This window comes from Cystoisospora suis (genome assembly GCF_002600585.1).
Source record: "Cystoisospora suis strain Wien I chromosome Unknown contig_1637, whole genome shotgun sequence".
NCBI classification, from domain to species: domain Eukaryota; phylum Apicomplexa; class Conoidasida; order Eucoccidiorida; family Sarcocystidae; genus Cystoisospora; species Cystoisospora suis.
In genome coordinates this window covers 34,013-51,958 of record NW_027154437.1, presented here as the reverse complement: position 1 = coordinate 51,958, position 17,946 = coordinate 34,013, and the positions used below count along the sequence as shown (strand labels likewise).

General features: G+C 55.4%; 2 protein-coding genes across 2 annotated transcripts; one reads left to right on the top strand and one right to left on the bottom strand.

The window, feature by feature from the left end:
- Positions 1 to 244: 244 nt before the first annotated feature.
- CSUI_003620 (uncharacterized protein) lies at positions 245 to 9,738 on the top strand (the record flags this gene model as incomplete). The annotated part of the gene is made up of 4 exons (XM_068063816.1): positions 245 to 5,782; positions 6,087 to 7,265; positions 8,185 to 8,619; positions 9,328 to 9,738. 4 exons carry the CDS (start codon positions 245 to 247, stop codon positions 9,736 to 9,738), a joined length of 7,563 nt encoding a protein of 2,520 aa, XP_067924213.1.
- A 175-nt stretch (positions 9,739 to 9,913) lies between these two features.
- CSUI_003619 (atypical mek-related kinase (incomplete catalytic triad)) lies at positions 9,914 to 17,792 on the bottom strand. The gene is made up of 8 exons (XM_068063815.1): positions 16,793 to 17,792; positions 15,960 to 16,043; positions 14,455 to 14,754; positions 14,000 to 14,093; positions 12,407 to 13,714; positions 11,686 to 11,818; positions 11,179 to 11,277; positions 9,914 to 10,448 (listed from the first exon to the last, which is right to left on the bottom strand). Exons 1-8 carry the CDS (start codon positions 17,249 to 17,251, stop codon positions 10,367 to 10,369), a joined length of 2,559 nt encoding a protein of 852 aa, XP_067924212.1. The 5' UTR covers positions 17,252 to 17,792; the 3' UTR covers positions 9,914 to 10,366.
- Between the last annotated feature and the right edge of the window lie 154 nt (positions 17,793 to 17,946).

The window sequence follows — 17,946 nt, the reverse complement described above, 5'->3', positions numbered from 1 at the left end:
AGTTCGGGACTTGTCAGTTCGAAGGTCAGTTCGGGAGCCCATAGTGCAGGCTCGCAAAGGCTTGAAAGCCGTACATTTCTAGGGGCCCTGAGCACGTAACTGCCTGCCCTGCGGCCCCTCCTCCTTGACCCTTGAAAGGTGTGCAGATGCCCCTCCTCCCCGCCCGATCCTGTCTCTCTCCCTGTAGCGTCCAACTGAGCCAGTTAGAGGCTACCTCGACTGACCTCCACAGGGTGGGTCAATCATGGAGCATGACAGGCCGCTTTCGGCAACCGTTCCGGCTGACGCTGGATCGCCTCACCAAGCAAGATCCCGTGTCAGTAGAGCCAAGAAGCTTCAAACCGTACTGCCACTCGACTTCCCGAGCGCACAAAGGCGTGTGCCATCTGCAATTTATGGCCAGCCTGGTGCCTTGACTCAAAGACAACTCCTCGCACGGGAGCATCGCGTTTATAGAAAGGTGGTGTCCCGGATCGTTACAGCGGAAGGCAGCAATACCATTAGCGGGGCTGGAACGCCATCGTCACCGTGTACAGTATTTACGGCCCAGAAGAGGTTGCCCGTCGATCTACAGCGATCTAATACATTATGCGGTGGTATGATCCGCAAGCTAAAAGATATTGCAAAGTCGCCCCGCACCACTGGCCTTTCTGAGGCTTCTGATGCTGGTGTAACACGAGGAACCACATCAGCCAATAGAGTGGAAAACGCAGGTCTGACCGTTCAAGGCAGCAGCGCCAAGATCAAGCAAAGCCACCGATCAAACCAGCAAAGCTGTCTCGATTCGCCGCATGCTGGCCAGAACCAACTGCCCGAAATCGCTCCGACTCCTCTAGTCAAGGAGCCGAGTATAATTGGTGACCGGGTCGTTATGTCTCCTCCTTGCCCGCCCGGTCCACCAGAACGTTCCAGGACCTTGATTTCGTCTTACCCGGAGTCGCCTCAACTGCCGGATCACCGGAAGCCTGCGACACCTCTCTCGGCGCGGGAGAATCACTCGGCTCGTGGCGCAAACATGCGACGTTCCGAGACCGTGGCGAGTACATGGCGCAGAAGAAGCGGTCGGCCCCCGACTTCGACTCAAGTGGCTGTGTCAGAACACTCCTTGCCGACGCCTTGCCCGACGCGTTTAGAAGGACAGCAACGCGAAGCCTGCGTAGCGAACCGCGGAACATTTCACAGATCAGGACCACTCCCGGTTCAGCCGGGGCGACCCGCAACCAGTTCGTCATTCCAGAGGGGCGCGACAGTTTCATCTCAGCTACAGTCTAACTTAGAGAAGCGCCCGCCGGAGACAAAGGACGCACATCGTGCTTCGTTAGCAAGGGCTGCTGAAGATACTCTCAGGTACCAGTCTCCCGTGTTGTCTGCAGATATAGATCCACAGCATCAGACGGAGAGGCTGTACGTCAAAGGGCAGCACACAGTCACGCGGCTCCCCGGGGACGAGAGAATTGGACCCGACAGACCTTCCCAGCCCGGGGCTGATCCTGCGGCCTACACCCGCCTGCCACCCTCAGTATGGGTGTACAAATACTCTCATCGGAGTGAGTCTCCCTCACGGGAGACCAGCAGTCTGTCCGCTGAAGCCCATGGGAAACGTGGAAGCACCACGGAGAGAGTCACATCCCTGTCGCCTTTACGAGGAAGGAAAACAGACAAGGATTTGGCCTTTCCTCTGGAGGTACCCACTGGACACCAGCAGGCGGATTACTTGTACTCTTGCATTCCGACCCTCCTTCAATTCTACGATGTCCCATCCATCTTCACTCTAAGGAGCGGAGCGGCTATCCTCAAAGAACCTATTTACTCATTAGCCAGAGACGGCTCCAGGCCTCCGAGAGGTTATGAGAGAGTCGCAGCTCGGACTGGGTCTTCTTCAAGCGACGCCGGCGACGACTGCAAACGCGTCAGCGCCTGCAGCGCTTCCCCCTCTTCGCACGAAAGCGTCTTGATCACGGCCCATCGAGAAGGGATACAGATACAGAAGTGGGGTGAACCTGGAGATTCCGGGGGGCTGTCGGACCCGCTAAGGACTCTGACTCCAGGTGGCAGAGGAACTGCAGTGGACAGGGAAGGAGGAGGACCACTGGGTCGCGGCCTGCGAGCACTGCAAGAAATGAGGGCACACCAGGAATGGTGGAATGGCCTCATGACGACAATGGATGTAACACTGTACGAATTGTACAGGCAACTACGGTTGTTTGCTCCTTTCCACGCGCGATGCGTCGAGATGCTGCACCAGCAGCTCACGCAGTACGCGGACATACATCGGACAGCGAGCTTACGGTGCTTAGCAGACTTCCAGGCGTCTCTGCTGAAGTTACAAGAGAAAGTAGTCTTGCTGAGACAACAGAAAGAACAGCAAGATAGTTGCATGCAAGGGCTCGAGGCACAGGCACGCCACGCCGAAGAACTCCGGCGCCTGTTGGACATCCACACACATCTTTTCGGACTTCAAGAGTTGGAGGCGCTCACTGTGAGGCAGAGCGAGGAAGAGGCGACAGCAGCCGACTGGCAGTGGCAAAAGCTTTTGGAGCGACTGGAAGAAATTCGCTTTGGTCGGGACGACGCCGGTACCAGCGAAGTCTGGCTAACACGGCGCACAGGCGAGTGGGCTGGACGTGAGGACGCGGCACAAGCACAGCAGTCTTTGGCTGGCATCATCCCTTCTGTCGTCACACTCCTTCCCCATGAAACCTTCCTCCGAGGGGTTCTTGACGAGACAACCAACGCCCGTCTGCTCCGTGTCGATGTGCCTCCTGGACGATGGAGTATTGGGCTCGCAGTGACCTGCTCTGCGCCGCTTGACGTATCCCTCCTCTTGTTGTTCGCGGAACGGCGGGAGTCGCCTGCCGAAAAGATCTGGACGTTGGAAGACACAAGGAGCGGCACCAAAGACAGCCCAGCCGAGGCCCGCGGGCAACTTGTTCGGCCTTGCAGTTTCGCCACAGCTCCTTCATCTGTACCAACACTCGACCCTTCTCTGCGTCTGACCTGCGCCGACAGACCTCAGTTCTCTTCCTTCGCATCCTTCCGGGTTCACCCCCAAGAACCTCAAGTGCTGCATGCCCGGACTCCACCTCTGGGAACACCTCATGGCGGCTGGTTGCTGATCCGGGTGCAGCGAGCACATGCCACCAGTGCCTGCCTTCTGCAGGAGGGCGCTCCTAGGTGCGGCACAGAATTCGCCGACCAAGTGAGTGTGCCTTCACCACGTCACTTACCACCCATTGAAGATGAGCCCCGCCGCTCGAGGGACAGCGACCGACAACAGAGAGCATCGCCTCGGTGCGTGCCTCAACCGCCCACAAGTGCAAGACCGGGAGATGCGGTGTCAAAAGCAGCAGAAGTCCACCTCGCTACCACTGGGAAAGACGTGCTACGGTTCTCCATCAGCGTGCATGTAGTGTATCTGCACCCTTGCAGCTCGAGGTCGACCACGGCCCGACAGTGTGACAAGTTCAGGAACAGACGCGATATCACACCACTGGCACGTGATGCGGAAGCGGACACAGGAGATAGGTCCCTTGGCGACACCGGCGCTCGGAAAGAGCAGGAGACAGAAGACAGAGGTGCTACACCAGAAGAAATGGGGTCGAAACAAAGCGCACTCTCCCCCTTGGAAGTTAGGAAACAAAGTGCCTCGATGGCGGCTGCTCCTCAATGCAGAGTGCTCCGAAATGCGTGTGTCCAAACTCGAAAATCCAAATTACTACGCGGAGCCATTCGGAACCTCCACGAGGGCCCGAGGCCGCCTCCTGTACCTCAGTTTTGCAGCTGCAGTGAGACTTGTCTAGGGTCGGGATTCTCTGAGACAAGAAATGAACTCCGAGAAAGACCGACATCCAGTCAGCCGGGCGGACCCGTGCAACCAACCGCTGCAGTGTCAACTCCAAGCGACTCCCCTGGACTCGACCCGGTTGCGCCGAAGTTCTACGCACCCTCGTTCCCGATTTTTCGAGTCCTGCTGGACGAAACACCTGTTCCTCTTGGCGACTTCGCCCATCTGCTGCAACAAGGCTCCCACGCTGCAGCTGATGCCGCCGCAGCTCCCGGGGTCATGACTGCCACCAACTTCCCCCGATGGCCACCACAGCTGCTGGCAGAGACTGCGTGGGTTATTCTCTTGCAGAGGGCGCGGGAAAGACAGTGGCTGGGACGAACGAAAGCCAGCAAGGAGAGAGGCCGACGGCGAAAAGTGCTGGAAACTCTTCAGCAGGCTCAAACGCAGGTCATGCATCTTCATGCGGGACAGCCACAAAGGCGAGGAAGGAACCCACCGCGAAGAAAAGGGCCAACATCAACAAAACGCAAGATGTCACCTGGTCGACCTGAGGTGCCTCCTGTATTGCCCACAGTACCTCCTGTCGCGGCTCCCAGCAGCACTGAGCCCCCCCTCTCATCCGAATCCAAACCTGTGCAACCACCTGACGACGACTACACGAGAGAGCCTCCGACGTCACACGATGCACCGCAGATCACCTGGGGGCACGTAATAGGCGGTCCGGAGTCGCAAGCGACCGCAACTGCGGCAGCTGGAAATGGGCTACCATTGCCTGAATCCTTCTGGGAGGAGCTGCATAGTGCGTTCCGTGAGGAAGTGGGTGAAGAAGGCTCTCTGGCCAGTTTTGCGTTCGGCTTTTTCCTCCGACGGTTCAATGTTGCCTTCCTAGCTCTCAAAGCCCTGCACTCGTTCGTACTTTCGCTCCTTTACTGGTCTCCGCTGCTTGCCTCAGTCTCGGCCAAACAGCAGAAGGTTGCTGCGTGCAGCCGAAACACTCGACCTAATCATTCATCAATCTTTGCGTTTGGCGAGAACTCGTCCCTAGATGATAGTGGCAGCATGTCTGGCAGCAGCTCCGGCCAGCAAGAGGAACACGCTGAACCGCAGTACAACTTTGAGCAACGCCAGCAAACTGAGATAGACAGTCAAGTACGGGGGTTTTCTCCACTCTTCGCGACGCAACTATTTGGGCGGATTACTGGTCTTCTGGCAGGGGCGGCTGACACGGCACCGTTCAGGCGCGCTCTAGAAGACTTCAGCTGCCTTGCGCTTACGGCTCTTGTTGACCAAGTCGCAGCGGACCAAGCAGCTTATCGTACCCACCAGCTGAAACATGCACGACTCGAGCGGCAGCAGCAGGCGCTCCCGACAACAGATACCATCCCCCTGAGTTCACCCGCTGGAGCTGGTCAGAGGTCTGAAAGTCAGCCGGTGTCCTTTGGTGCAGGTGCAAGCTCGCAGAGTAGCTCCTTTCCTCCCTACCGAGTGAGCCAAGAAGAGGGTTTATGCTTAGCCGTCACTCACGCGGCTGCGGCGAAGATCGCACGGAGAGTGTTCAACGAGGAGGGAACGACAGAGTATCGGCTTGCAGTCCTAACAGCGATCAATCTCCACCGACAGGCTGCTGTGGCTGCTGAGAGAGCCGCGAAAAAGCCGCGACTACGCAGCCGCTGGGCCCGCGGTATCCTCGTGATCACTGGGAGAGACAGAATAGCTGAGAAGCCGGTTGGCGAAAAGGAACGCCTCGTACTCCGCGGACCGGTACCCGGGCCCCAGACCGAAGAGGCAGCAGGATCACTGGAAGAACCAAGAAGTGATGAGGGAAACGCCGGACTCGCAGGTTCTCACGCACACCCGAATCTAAAATCTCCCCAGGGAGGGTGGAACCTGCTCTTGCCTGTCGACCTGCTTGTACAGGTGATGGCACAACAGTGGGAGGTACTCTACGTTCATCTCCAGCAGGCAATGGAGATGGTGCTTGACAAAGAAGTAAGTGTCAAGAAGCAACTTAGCAAACTCACACGGACCACGCCACGAAAAGCGCACTAGGGATCGGCTGGGCTTCACCCAGCAGTTTCTGTCGGTTTTGTGCCCCGAGACTGGCTGTCGCAGGCGTCTGGCAATGAGATAGCAGGGTACTTCTAGTATCTGCTTTTCTCTACTGCGTAACAAGACATCCGACACCACTTCGCAGCTTTGCCCTTTCGACGCTCTGGATGGGGTTTTCTTTTGCTTGTGTTCCTTCACTCTCAAACTGTCCGTAGTCGCGTTTCCGTGCTGCTGTCCACTGTTCCCTTAGGCTGTGACAATGAGTCCGCTTCTCTCCCTTTCTGAGTTCACATCCTTTCTCCAACGCCTCAATCCAGGCAGCAGCGTTCCTAGGGAGCAGCATACGAGTTTGTATTGCCACGCTCTCGTGGATGCGGCGTCCCGGCTACAACCTGTTTGCTCGTGTCTGACTTCCACAGCGCTCTCCAGTCTTCTTCTACACCAGTCGCACCTTCTGTCCTTTCCGCTTCCCTTTCCAAAGTCGCCTTTTCTGTCTCTTGGGGCTGAGCCAATGGAACAGCTTTTGTATGGAGAGCTCCAACCGCACGCGGGAAACGGGACAACTTCTGATGGCGGACGTAGAGAAGAAGCGTCATCCACCATGCCACGCGGAACAACAGATTCCACGGACTGCGACTCCGATAAATATGGTTCGGGGACCATATCTTCCGACAAGATCGGGAAGCAGATTGGTAAATTTGCGGAAGGCGGACAGGCTTTCTCCTCAGACGTGCATCCTTTGTCGCCGCCAGCTATCATTTCGTCACCGTCCTATGAGTGCCGGCTGGCAGCGTTCATTGTCGATGGGCTCGTGAACTTCGTCAGGTGTGACGCCCCCGTGCTGTTATCTCCGGGAAAAAACAAGCCAGCGGGACCTCCGGCTGGCCGCAGTGTCAGGCGGGACCGGGGGTATCCGGCAAGCCAGGCTGAAGAAAAGCCGTCTATCAAACTATTAGCCGAGGATCTTAGAGAGGAGCAGAAGAGATTAGAGGAAGAGATTAAGGTGCGCCAGACAGGTGCGAACTATTGCAGCGCCCCACGAGACGGATTTGAAGGTACCACGGAGAGAGACCAGAAGCAAAAGGAGTTGACCGGAGGGAGTGCTTCGGGCTTGAAAGTCAGGAATGGCTCTGCTGATAGCCTGTCCGAGGCCCCGTTTTCCGTTGGTGGACAGGAGGATGAGAAGCCTGTCATCCGAGGAGCTTACGAGCTGGTAATGAGGTGGTACGCGTCCCCAGAGTGTTACCAACCCCTGTATGCCAGCACGGGTCGATCAGTCAGCGGTGCCACCTTGGTCGCAGGAAGCCTACCGGCTTGTGCACGTGTTCGGCAGTTCGTTTCGAGGCCCAGGGCTCGCAGCCTGAATTACCTTAACCGCAGAGAGGCACTGCAAAGTGCTCAAGAACTCGATGGCATATCGATCGACGCGGTGCGTCAGAGGTGACCTGGTCTGGGTTCTGGTCGCCACCAGGACCTACACGAAGCCCGGCAGCAGGACGGGGTTTCAAGATAGCCACGGGACAATCGTAAACTCAGAGCGGCTTTTGCTACTCGCATAGGTACCTGCCAGGACCTCTAGCTCACCTCCAGCGGCTCTTCCGCACTGGCACTGTCTGGAGTCCTCTTCGGGACATACCCCGGGTCCGTACGCCCGGGGGAGTTTCCGAAGCTGTCTCGCACGTCACCATGTTTCGAACACGTAAGCAAGCAGCGGCGGGACACCAGTGCGTCCACGGGGCCTCGCGAAAAGACCCTGTACGAGTTATTTGCGTTGCCTTCTTGTAAGGCAGCCGAGGCGAGTGGCATGAGAGCTGGCACCACTCTCGCTTGTTGCGCAGCCGTCGTTCTTGATGCTCCGCCGCCAGCTGCGAGAAATGCTGTAAAGATACACAACGCACATCTTCAGTCCCCAGCAAATGATAACTAGTATAGCGTTCCGGGCCTCACGTCGAGGCAGGGCCCTCTGCTTCCAAAGGTGAGATAGGCTTTCGGTCCGCAAATAATGTGTACGAGGACAACATGAACGCTTGTACCTCTCTCAATGGCTGTAGACCGTACACGTGAAAGCATTCGCCGAATCGGGTGACAAAGAGCAGAAGCAGAGCACTACAGGGCTTCGGGATACCACGTTCCGCAAGCAACCGTGTCTGTCACTTTTCACGGACGTGGGTTACTGTGCAGAAAGTGTGCGGTTTGCGCGGTTCCCCAAGCAGTCCTCGACAGAAAAACTGGAACCACGGTCAGACCTCCAGAAGGCAGCTTGCTACAACAGCGGTCAACTCCGGTACCACACTATGCTAGTTCATTTCAAGGCACAAACTCGGGTATTTCTGCGTGTGCTTGCTTAGGGGGGGCCTGCCGGCATACTCCTGGCGAAGCTTTACTTGCTGCTTAAGGCCCTCTTGGGGGTGTTCAACGACAATAGCCTGGCGGTACCTTTCTGCTATGCGATCCATTCGAACGCCACCGGCTACCAGGTGCTGCGGGCTGGAGAAGGCAGCGGCCGGCCATCCAGTGCTCCTTTCGTGCCCACACGAGGGCGGCTTTCCCTCCGAACTCACGACAAACGTGAGGTACAGTCTGTCAACACAAGTATCGATCCAGAGGCTTTGCGTCTGACGATGCTAAGTGTGTGGCGAGCGATCCAAAGAGTGATGGTCCTGCTAGTCAAGCACGCGGAACAGACAAGAACTCGCTATCAGATCGTCGCCAGGGAGAGAATTTGCTACCGGGCAGCAGCCAGAGAAGCGCTAGCCGAGCTTGCCAGGCTCTATCGCGACCAGGTATGGTGGGGGAAAAGACACGCACTTAAGACCCAAGCCAGAGCGTGGCTGTTCAGCATGTCACGAACAAGAAAGTTAACTCTCACGCTTGTACGTCACGCCGTGACTGCTAGTTTAATGGAGTGGTACCTGCATTTTCAGCAATTGCTACCACAGGCCTCAATGGATCGAGAACCACGCGAAGACCGAAAGTCAGTCCTGAGTATCCAGCATCAATCAGATTTTTGCGTGGTCCACCGGTTAGCGCTGCAAGCCCAGGACGGACTCCGGGGCAACCCAGCTGAGCACCCCCCGTAGCTGTCCTGCAAACATTCCATCCAGAACTGGAAATACCAGCAGCGCTCTCTTTAGCGAACCGTAACCTTTGAAGCACAACTAAGCGCGTGTGCGAACGCACTGCTTCGATGTGTGTCTTTCCCACTCAATCAGTACAAATTTTTGAAGCGGCAAACAGCTGAATGACTATTTTTGCGGTATGAACTACTGCTGGGAGTGCCGATGAGGACCCAACACTTTATACAACACGTGCTTCAGACCACGAAAAGCAGCGCTTGACCAGAACTGCGACAGAACACCTCGATGCTGAGCTGGTATTTCACTGAACTGCTAAACTGAAGAAATGTCATGACAACATGCGTTCTTCGAGCACCAGGTGTTACAGCGAGGCATCAATGACTCTAGCTGTTACTCTGTGGGTGTGACTAACAGGTTGACAGACTCCTAATGCTCAGTTTGAGCAGTGAGGGTTTTAGTATTGCAGTGGAAGAGCGAGGGCTCCGTCAGCAACTGCTGATGCTGCATAGGGACGCTATTAAACTCGAACAGCAGCAGCTTGACCTTCACGAAGCGCTACACGCGTCCCTGGCAGCGATCATGCACGCACGAAAGAAGGCTAAGGAAGAACAGCAGCGGATGGAGGAAGAAGAGAGCCGCCAACGCCTGGCCGAGCGGCAGTCCTCTGGTGCAAGTGAAGATAAAGAATCTGTGTCCGAAAACCCCCCGGAGACAGAAACGGAGGAAGACACTGACGCTGTGTTGGTGGAGCTCGCTTCACGCAGCAAGCAGAACTCCGTTTCCTTCACTGAGGTGGACTTGGCTGGCTCGTGGATGGCGGCTTAGTTTGCCGATGGTTACTGCGACTATGTGATACTGACATTTTCCTTGACATACACTTTCGTAATTGTCTTCAACGAAAACGTGCGCTTCACAGTCTACTTTTGTCCTAACAACAGGGTAATGGCCGCTAAGCGTTAGTCGGCGCGCTAGATGGCAATTCCGAATCTGGCGAAGGTAGTCCCAATTTTGCCTGAACCGAACGAACATATCCGGGGTCGGAAGGCCGAAGGAAGCAGCGGTCACACGCATCACGCTGCAAGTGCTGTTAGATTTCGAAACGAAAACAATCAATCTCCAGTAGGACTCAAACAGAGCAACTCAACCTGCATCGGGCAACTTTTAGATGCGATGTGAACTCGGCGCAGAACCACCACCACCACTCTGCCTGACTGGCACAAGCTATCCATGCGAGTCCTGCGACTGAACGTTCTGCTGCGGGCAACCAGCAGAAAGGCAGCAGCCGGTCTGTTGGCTGCTGGGAAAGCTGAGACCTGCCGCAGATCAGAAGACACGCCGACCCGCACGAAGCCCCCCGGCCGCAATGAATGTCAACCGGTCCGAGCCCGCACATTCACGCTGATGATTCCTGTTTTATGACATTCCCAGTAGAAAGCCGTAAAGCGGCATTTTTTCACACCGTCTCCGCCATCCATCGGTGCTGACGGACTTGCTGCGACGTGAGCCTTTTCTCCGGATCTTTGCATAAAAGTCCCCTGGAAGACACACACAACTCACACGCCAGCTCGGCAAAAGCCCAGGCGCCTGTACTGACCTCGGCCCAGTAACCCTGGCAATAAAGAGTGTCGCAGGATGGAGATGCAGCACAGCTACATTGCTGCGGATTGATATCTGAGATCCCCGAGTGCGAACTCGACTGCAGCTTGTCTGGAGGTGACGTCATAATCTGAGGTTAGTCCACACAGTCGTTGACTATACGTTTCTACACTTCAAGCAACACATTGGGGCGCTGCAATCCTCCCTCACATCGTGGGAGCTAACCTCCCAGGCAAGGAGAGAGTTCGGCAGGGGCTGGCCACGTCAGGTAGACACGCCAGCACCCTCTCCAGCGGGGTGCGAGGCGGTCCGGCTCCGTGGTGAGATAATAGCAGGAGACAGCACGAAGTCAAGCAGTGCCAACAACACTAATCCAGAGCTCACCAAACTGCAGAGAGCCGGGCATAACAGCATGCGTGCCTGTCAGCCAGAGCTCAGTGCAGGGACAATGTAGCAGATGAAGAGAAACGAAAAACGTGGCACATGCGTGGCACTTCATGCTCAAGCGAACAGCAAAAACCGTCTACGCCAAGTGGCGACGAAGAAACGACGAAGAGAAAGAACCTGCCTCGAAGAAAAAGAAAAGCACTCGTTCCGGGCAACACCCATGGCCAGTCGTCACCGACAGAACGACTCTCGCGATTCACACGAGTGCCGGCCGGCACTCACCGGAGCAGGTCCGCGGCATCGGCGCTGAGCTGACGGTAGTCCGGGAACACAAGTGCTTGCGTGATCACATTAATCGACAAGCTGAGACCCGTATTGCCTCTGCAAAGCGGAAATCATGAGCGCATATGGAAAACACCAGAGAAGAGTCGAGCTGAGTCCGCAAAGACGTTGTGGAGGAGGGGGTGTCCGGCAATCGCCGGTGCTGTCCTCTCCAAAGCGAGCACGTGAAGCGGTTGAACAGACGAAATGCAGCGCCAGGCAACCACGACAGGAGCTCCAAGAAAAGGAAGAGAGAGTGAGAGTATGCAACAGGGTGAGTGGACAAACATACCGTGAATGAAATGGAGATACACGACAGCTGCTCCGGTAACCTGGCAGTGCTTAGCTTTCAATCGGAATAAGCATCGGTCTGTAATACACGCGTGGCCGGCCGGAGCTGCAGGCGGTTGAGATGAGAACGCGCAGGGTGAAGACAGCTCCTCCTGTCCAAGACAGCCACGCACTTACGTGAAGGGCGGCCGTCCAAAAAGAAGGCAGTAAAGGCAGACGCCAACACTCCAAAGATCCCGGCTTTTCCCTGGCCACCCGTTGGCATCCGAGACGCCGAGGCACTCCGGAGGAGTAAAAAGGCGGGTACCTTCTGAAGAAAAAGGCAACAAACTGAGATGCTGGAATCACATCTCGTAGCGTCTTTGCCGAGAACACGCAAGTGCAGTGGGGGTGTCACAGCCGAAACCTTCGAACGCCGTTGCAGCCCTGACTTGTCCACCCTGCCTCGCAGTGGTATGTTCAATCCATGCCGTCCGTACTTTTTAGGAGGTGGCAGAATGGTTAAACTCTTGACAGGCCAACGCCAAGAGTATGTAAGGCGTCCGGCCACACGCCGCAACATGTAGGCGAGACAAACGGACTGCAAAACCAAAACGATTCCGCTGCCGACGGCGCGACATAGAAAAGCCGGCCCACGCCTCAGCGAGCAGCGCCCGATGTGCGTACCCGTCGATTCCGCAAGCCAGTCGAAAGATTGGTGACAGTTTGAGCACTCCAGTGAGGCAGAAAGGACAGCACTATTTTTTCGCGGCATCAAGTGTGCTGATTCCACGTCAACGATCAAACAGACTCAAGTGCGTCTACCGAACAAGCTCAACACATTCGAGCAGGGATTTTTTGTGCACTCGTCTCTGAATACTTCTCCTAGGTGGTACTCAAGATGCACCGATGCGCTCACCCGAATCCCAGATTGTCATTCTGTCGCCATCGGCAGTGACAGTTGCGCTGTTGAAATCTGTCAACTTCCATACGCACTGGTCCATTTCCTTTGTCAAGTCGACTTCGCTATATGCAGGGTATTTCTCTTCTTGTCCACAGCTCGACCTCTTCCTATGGCTTTCAAAAGACGACCCAGGCCGGACGACCATTCCCTCGCAGCTGGTGCAGTCAGCGGTCCGGTTAGCGTCAATCGTGGACTGCGTTAGCATTCTTTCGGGCGATGAGTTTCGACGCAAGGCTGCGGGACAAGAGTCAGATTCAGCTGGACCATCGAAAGGTGCATCTGCCTCTCCGCTTGTAGCCCTTGTGCACACCGGCGGGCTAGCTGGAAGGCTGGATCCAGCCGGCTGGCTGCGACTGGGCAGGCCAGCATCTTGCGGACCAGCAGCTTCTGATATGGAAACGTATCCAGCCTGTGACTCCCCAGAGCTGCTCACGGCAACAGTGCTGTCACTCTCTTCACCGAATGCAAGAGCCTCCTTATAATCTGCTTCGAACATGTCCTCCCACTGAAGCGCATCCTCCATGGGGGATCCGGATGCAGGATCGTCTACGGCGTCAGAAAAGACAGTTTCTTCTCCGCACCTGACTACGCGTATTAAAAGAGCTCGGCGCTTTTCCAAATGGATTCGCTGCGAAATCCGGTTCGCGAGGAACGCCAGCGGTTCCGAGGAAGAAGAGCGTGACTTTGCCCGCTTGTAACAGGGGACTGGCGAAGGTTGGCGCTGCACCTCCGAAAGCGGGAAAGATGCAAGGTCATCTGACGTGTTCTGTTCGCCAGACGTGCTCTCCGCAGAGCCCCACAACGCCTCGCCGCTGCTCGGTGTTGGGAAGCGGAAGTAGGGCATTTGATGGTTACCCGCTACCTCTGACTTCTCGGAAGGCGACGAGGCACCACGAGGCCGTGGACAATCCAGGCAAGAACGGACAGACGGTAGCGCAGAGATTCGTGAGGATGGTGCAGCGCGGTGAGATGTTTGTTGAAGACTCGCCCATGCGGCGTACGGGGAAAGACCACACCGCGCCGCTTTTACTGCTAGGTCAAAAACCGCTGTATACGGCAAATCCGCACGTCTCCTGTCTTGGAAACAAAAGTCATCGTCACTCTCTTCTTCCTCGTCAAGCTCGCCTGCCAGGGCACGGTCCTCGGATCGAGCCTCTTCGCTTCTTGCTGCGTCTAGATCGCTCCACGCCGAGGACTTCGGAGCAGCGTCTCCTTCGGCGGAATGAGACGTGTTGCACGGGAGCGAGAAAGCCACAAGCCAGTCTGAAACCAAGCACGAAATAAAGCCAGCTTTAGTCATAAACGCAACTGTTCAGAGGCATGGCTGTATGTTACTTCGGGAGAAGCGAAAGGGGCGACGGACCCGGAGAAATGCACGTCGGGTGACAATGACGACGCCAGTGATCTCCGTCACCGACCAACACGCTCACACGAAGACTAGGGAACCGCGCACTGTTTAAGAACGACAGGAGCTACGAGTGAGACACCATCTGCCCGCTACTTGGTACTTTCACTTTGAAACACCAACCAAGAAGAAATACTTCTTACCGGACGGTGGAGGGCGGACAGCAAGAATATTCTGTGGTTTGATGTCTTTGTGCACCACACGCAGAGAATGCAGGTAATCCACGGCATCCAAAATCTGCAAAGCTCACCCAGACAAGCAGAACCCGATGCATGACAGACATCGCTAAAGAAAAAGTAATGTATGTTGCACCCTCCACGTACAAAGACAGTCGACAAAAGTGAGAACAACTACAGGCCTACGAGACGTACTCTGTCGCCTCTCCACAAGAATAGGGGTTTATAAGATTCACCTTGTCACACACCACTTCGCTGTCAGCTGGCGTTCGCAAAAATTAGAGGACAATCTTCGGCGCCGGGTAGGATTCTCAGCCGGAAGTGACTGTCCATGTTCATTGCCAAGGAGTTCTGTACTGATTGCCTGAGAAATCTCGGGCAGCGCTTGATCTCAACACGAATCCAGCCCGCAACTGACAGACCTGTTTGATGATCCTCTTGGCCGCTTGCTCGGTGTACAGGTTGACTTGAATGGATGGGGCACCGGTCGTGGACAACAGTGGAGAAGAACGCTCGATGCTCCCAACTCTGTTTCCTCTTCCCTTTGCTCCTGAGCGTGAAACTGTGAAAGCCTGGGCTTCTTCGTCCCAGATCATGAGCGCATAAGGGAGAAACTGCATGACGAGGTGCAGCTCGCCACGGCTGACATCGTGGAGGACTCCATACAATGGGCAAATGTTGCGATGTTTCAGACAGGCTTGGAGAAGAAGCTCCCGTCGAACCTGAGAGCGTACACAAGCACGTGCGGTCGCTGAACAATTTCAACCCGGACTGAGCTAGCCGAGAAGTACCTCAACGACACCAGACAGAAGCCAAAAGTCGCGAAGTTCATGAAGTGCAGAAAAGGAGAGGAAGACACGCAGCTTACTGAAGATTGAGAGCATGTGCTGAGCACCGTCGTTACATACACGAACGGAGAGCATGAAGACCGATGTCTTATTGTAACGGGCGAAAGCGCTCGCTTGCGAAGAAAAGTGCCGGAATGTAGGCGTCCCTGGAAACCTTTGTCTATCGGCGCATCCTGACTGACTGGCTCGATGCCCGGATGGGGCATAAGCCACGGGAACGCATGACTCTTCGGCTGATCAGACGCTTGGAACAGTCGTGCACGACGGCAAACTCAAACATCGTGAACGCGGCAGTTTATTCTCTTCGGAAAGTAACGTGTGTAAACGACGCCCACTACCGACTGCCTATACCTCGGTGCTATCAACGCTGCCATTAGGCCAACAGAATGGCTCTTGACGAGCACGGCCTCAGATACCCTTGATCCGACCTAGCTGCAAGGAATTTGTGTTTCATTGAGTAAGTAAGCCCTTGTCCGGAACGGTTGAGCAGAGCTCAGGCCCGGTCGGTGCACAGATAAACGGACAGGCAGGGACAGAGCCCCAGGTGCCGAGTGCTCCCACACCACGGTGACTAGATCGTTTGATGATGTCGAGTGGTCATAGCATTGTCTGCACGTACGTCGCGAGGCGACACGTCCTACTCTCACCCACTAGTTACGCGCGGTTTAGAAAGATCGTAATAATGTGGATAAATGGTGGAAGACTACGACCACCGCCCTGTGACGTACTTTACTCTGTGTGTTGGGGCTATTCATAATGTGAAACATCGGCGTGTGAAACAGACACAGAAGACTAAGCAGCTGACCACCGTTTAGAAAAGAAACAGCCGAATCACGAGCGACCAACAGCCATTTTTGGCTGAGACGCGAGCACCCTTATACGGTTGTCTCCACGTGGACAGACGCTCAGATGCACGCGGGCCCGATGTGGACCATAAGGGACAGCCTACGGCTGACCGGAAGAAGACCTCGCCGTCGTCGCTGCAGGCGAATCCCGTTTATGCACACTGGGAATGTAAGGTACAAGCAAGTCTACTTTAAGTGAAGACACGGTAGCATGTCACGTGTCACGAACTTTACTTTTTCCCACTCAGTAAGAAACTCGGGCCCATCCGGACCAAAGATTGCCGTGCGGGATCGACGCAGGGCCTCCACCAGGTATGTCTGAAGACAGAGACAAAAAATACCGGGAGACGAGAAGCCCTCCCTATATATGGTGTGCTCGTACATTCGCTTACTCGGAGGTATATAGCTGACGAAGCCACTTGGTGTCCTAAGAGAACGAGTGAAAGCAGCGCATGTCAGTGCAAAGTGTACACAGGTAGCCAGCCAGTGTCATTCCAGCCAGCAGGGACAGAGACGCGCATTGTGTCTGCGTTAATGTCACCACTGGCGAAAACGCACCGCAACACTCAAGCCGCTGACCGTGTTCCTGAGCCAAGCACCCTGGAAAGCTCAACGGAAAAACAAAGGCCTTCTCCAAGGCGCTGACAACGTCGAGGACGGAGTGATGGTCACTTCTCAATTTTAAGCTGACACTCCTTCGTTCTGATTTCGTGATAAGACCCCGAAGAATCAAACAAAAGAACCAGGCACCTCACCGACTGCAGCACTCCCCTCACCGAACGCAGATAACAAGAGAACCCACGCAGCCTGCTTGCCCTAGTCTTCGCCCTTTCTCCGGACAAGGTGTATAGACTGGTTGGCTTGAAGAAAGAGCATTCTGTGCTCTCTTCTATGAAGTGACTTGTAGGAGTAGCAGCCAACATAGGGAATGAGTGCATTGCAACAAAGAAAATGCGGGACTGGACATCGCAAAAGGTTCTCTAATCTCCCTGCTGTCAATGAACCTGACTGAGGAAACATGTTGGGAAACGACAAAACAATCGAAAACACAGATAAAGACAACTTGCCTTGAAGGCCAGCGGGCGGAGCTGGTGAGACATGTCTAAAGCAGCTTTCACCTTTCCAAAACTACCCCACCCGCAGGTCCTTGGAAAAATGGCGAACTCGTTCAAACAGTGCAGCACTCTCCCCCCTCCATCCTCTCCTCCTTCATCGCTGCCGTCACTCCCTTCGTCTGACAGCCCTCTCCCGTCTTCAGACACAGCGTCTCGCCGCCTTCCCGTGTCATCTTCTCCATGTCTCTCCCCTTCCTGTCCCATCCGCCGGCACCCCGGGCGTTCCCCACAATTTCTCCTTTTCCTCCTTTGTCCCCGTGTACGCCTTCCACGCGCTAACCAGTGCACGGCTCCTCTGACCCACCACGGTCCATGACGAGTGGCGTGGCTACAGTGGGCTACAAGGTTCGCCACAGCAGCCTCAGGAAAAGCTACATCTCCGCTGCGTGGTAGAAAGGTCTGTTCAGCCATGTTCTGGTCTCAAAATTCTTGGCCTGTCGGAGGAGAAAACGGCGCTGGCCCGACTCCGTATTCCAGGTGTCCTCTTCTTGAACCACAGCAGCGCTGGGAGGTGACAGGCGCAGGTTTTTTTGGTGGCCGAGCCAAACTAGTGCCACAGCCTCTCTACTGTTTTTCGGGCCAACAAAACATACACAATGTGCGCTTGCAACAGCTCAGCTGCAGATACAGGCCTAACGCAAATGATTCGGGACACATTGCCAGAGAGGAGAACTGCGTGAGTGCTCTTCGACTAGACTCAAAAGTGTATCCGCAAAACGAGAAGACAGAAAAAGTCTAAAAAAGAATACGGATGCAGGAGACATTCAAATCTCCGCGGACACAGCGGAGTTCCTCTTAGTAGCGGCCTGGATTTGAGGCCCTCATTACTCCGGTTCCATGCTGACACACACACGCCAGAGAGGACAGGGGAGAAATTGGCCAGTACGTGTAAGCCTGTTGAGAAGTGAGTGACGTGGCGTCGTCGCGACGGCGCATGATCGAATTCCGTGCGTTTACACTTCCCGTTCTTTACCGTAGTTAACAGGCCCTCGGAGCATGGCTTCCCCTCTTGCATGAGGCGGGAGAACGCGACAGCACGAGAGATGTGCATGCGGCTTTTAGAGTCCCTGTCTCAGATGTGGAGCTTCTTTCCCCGTCTACTACGT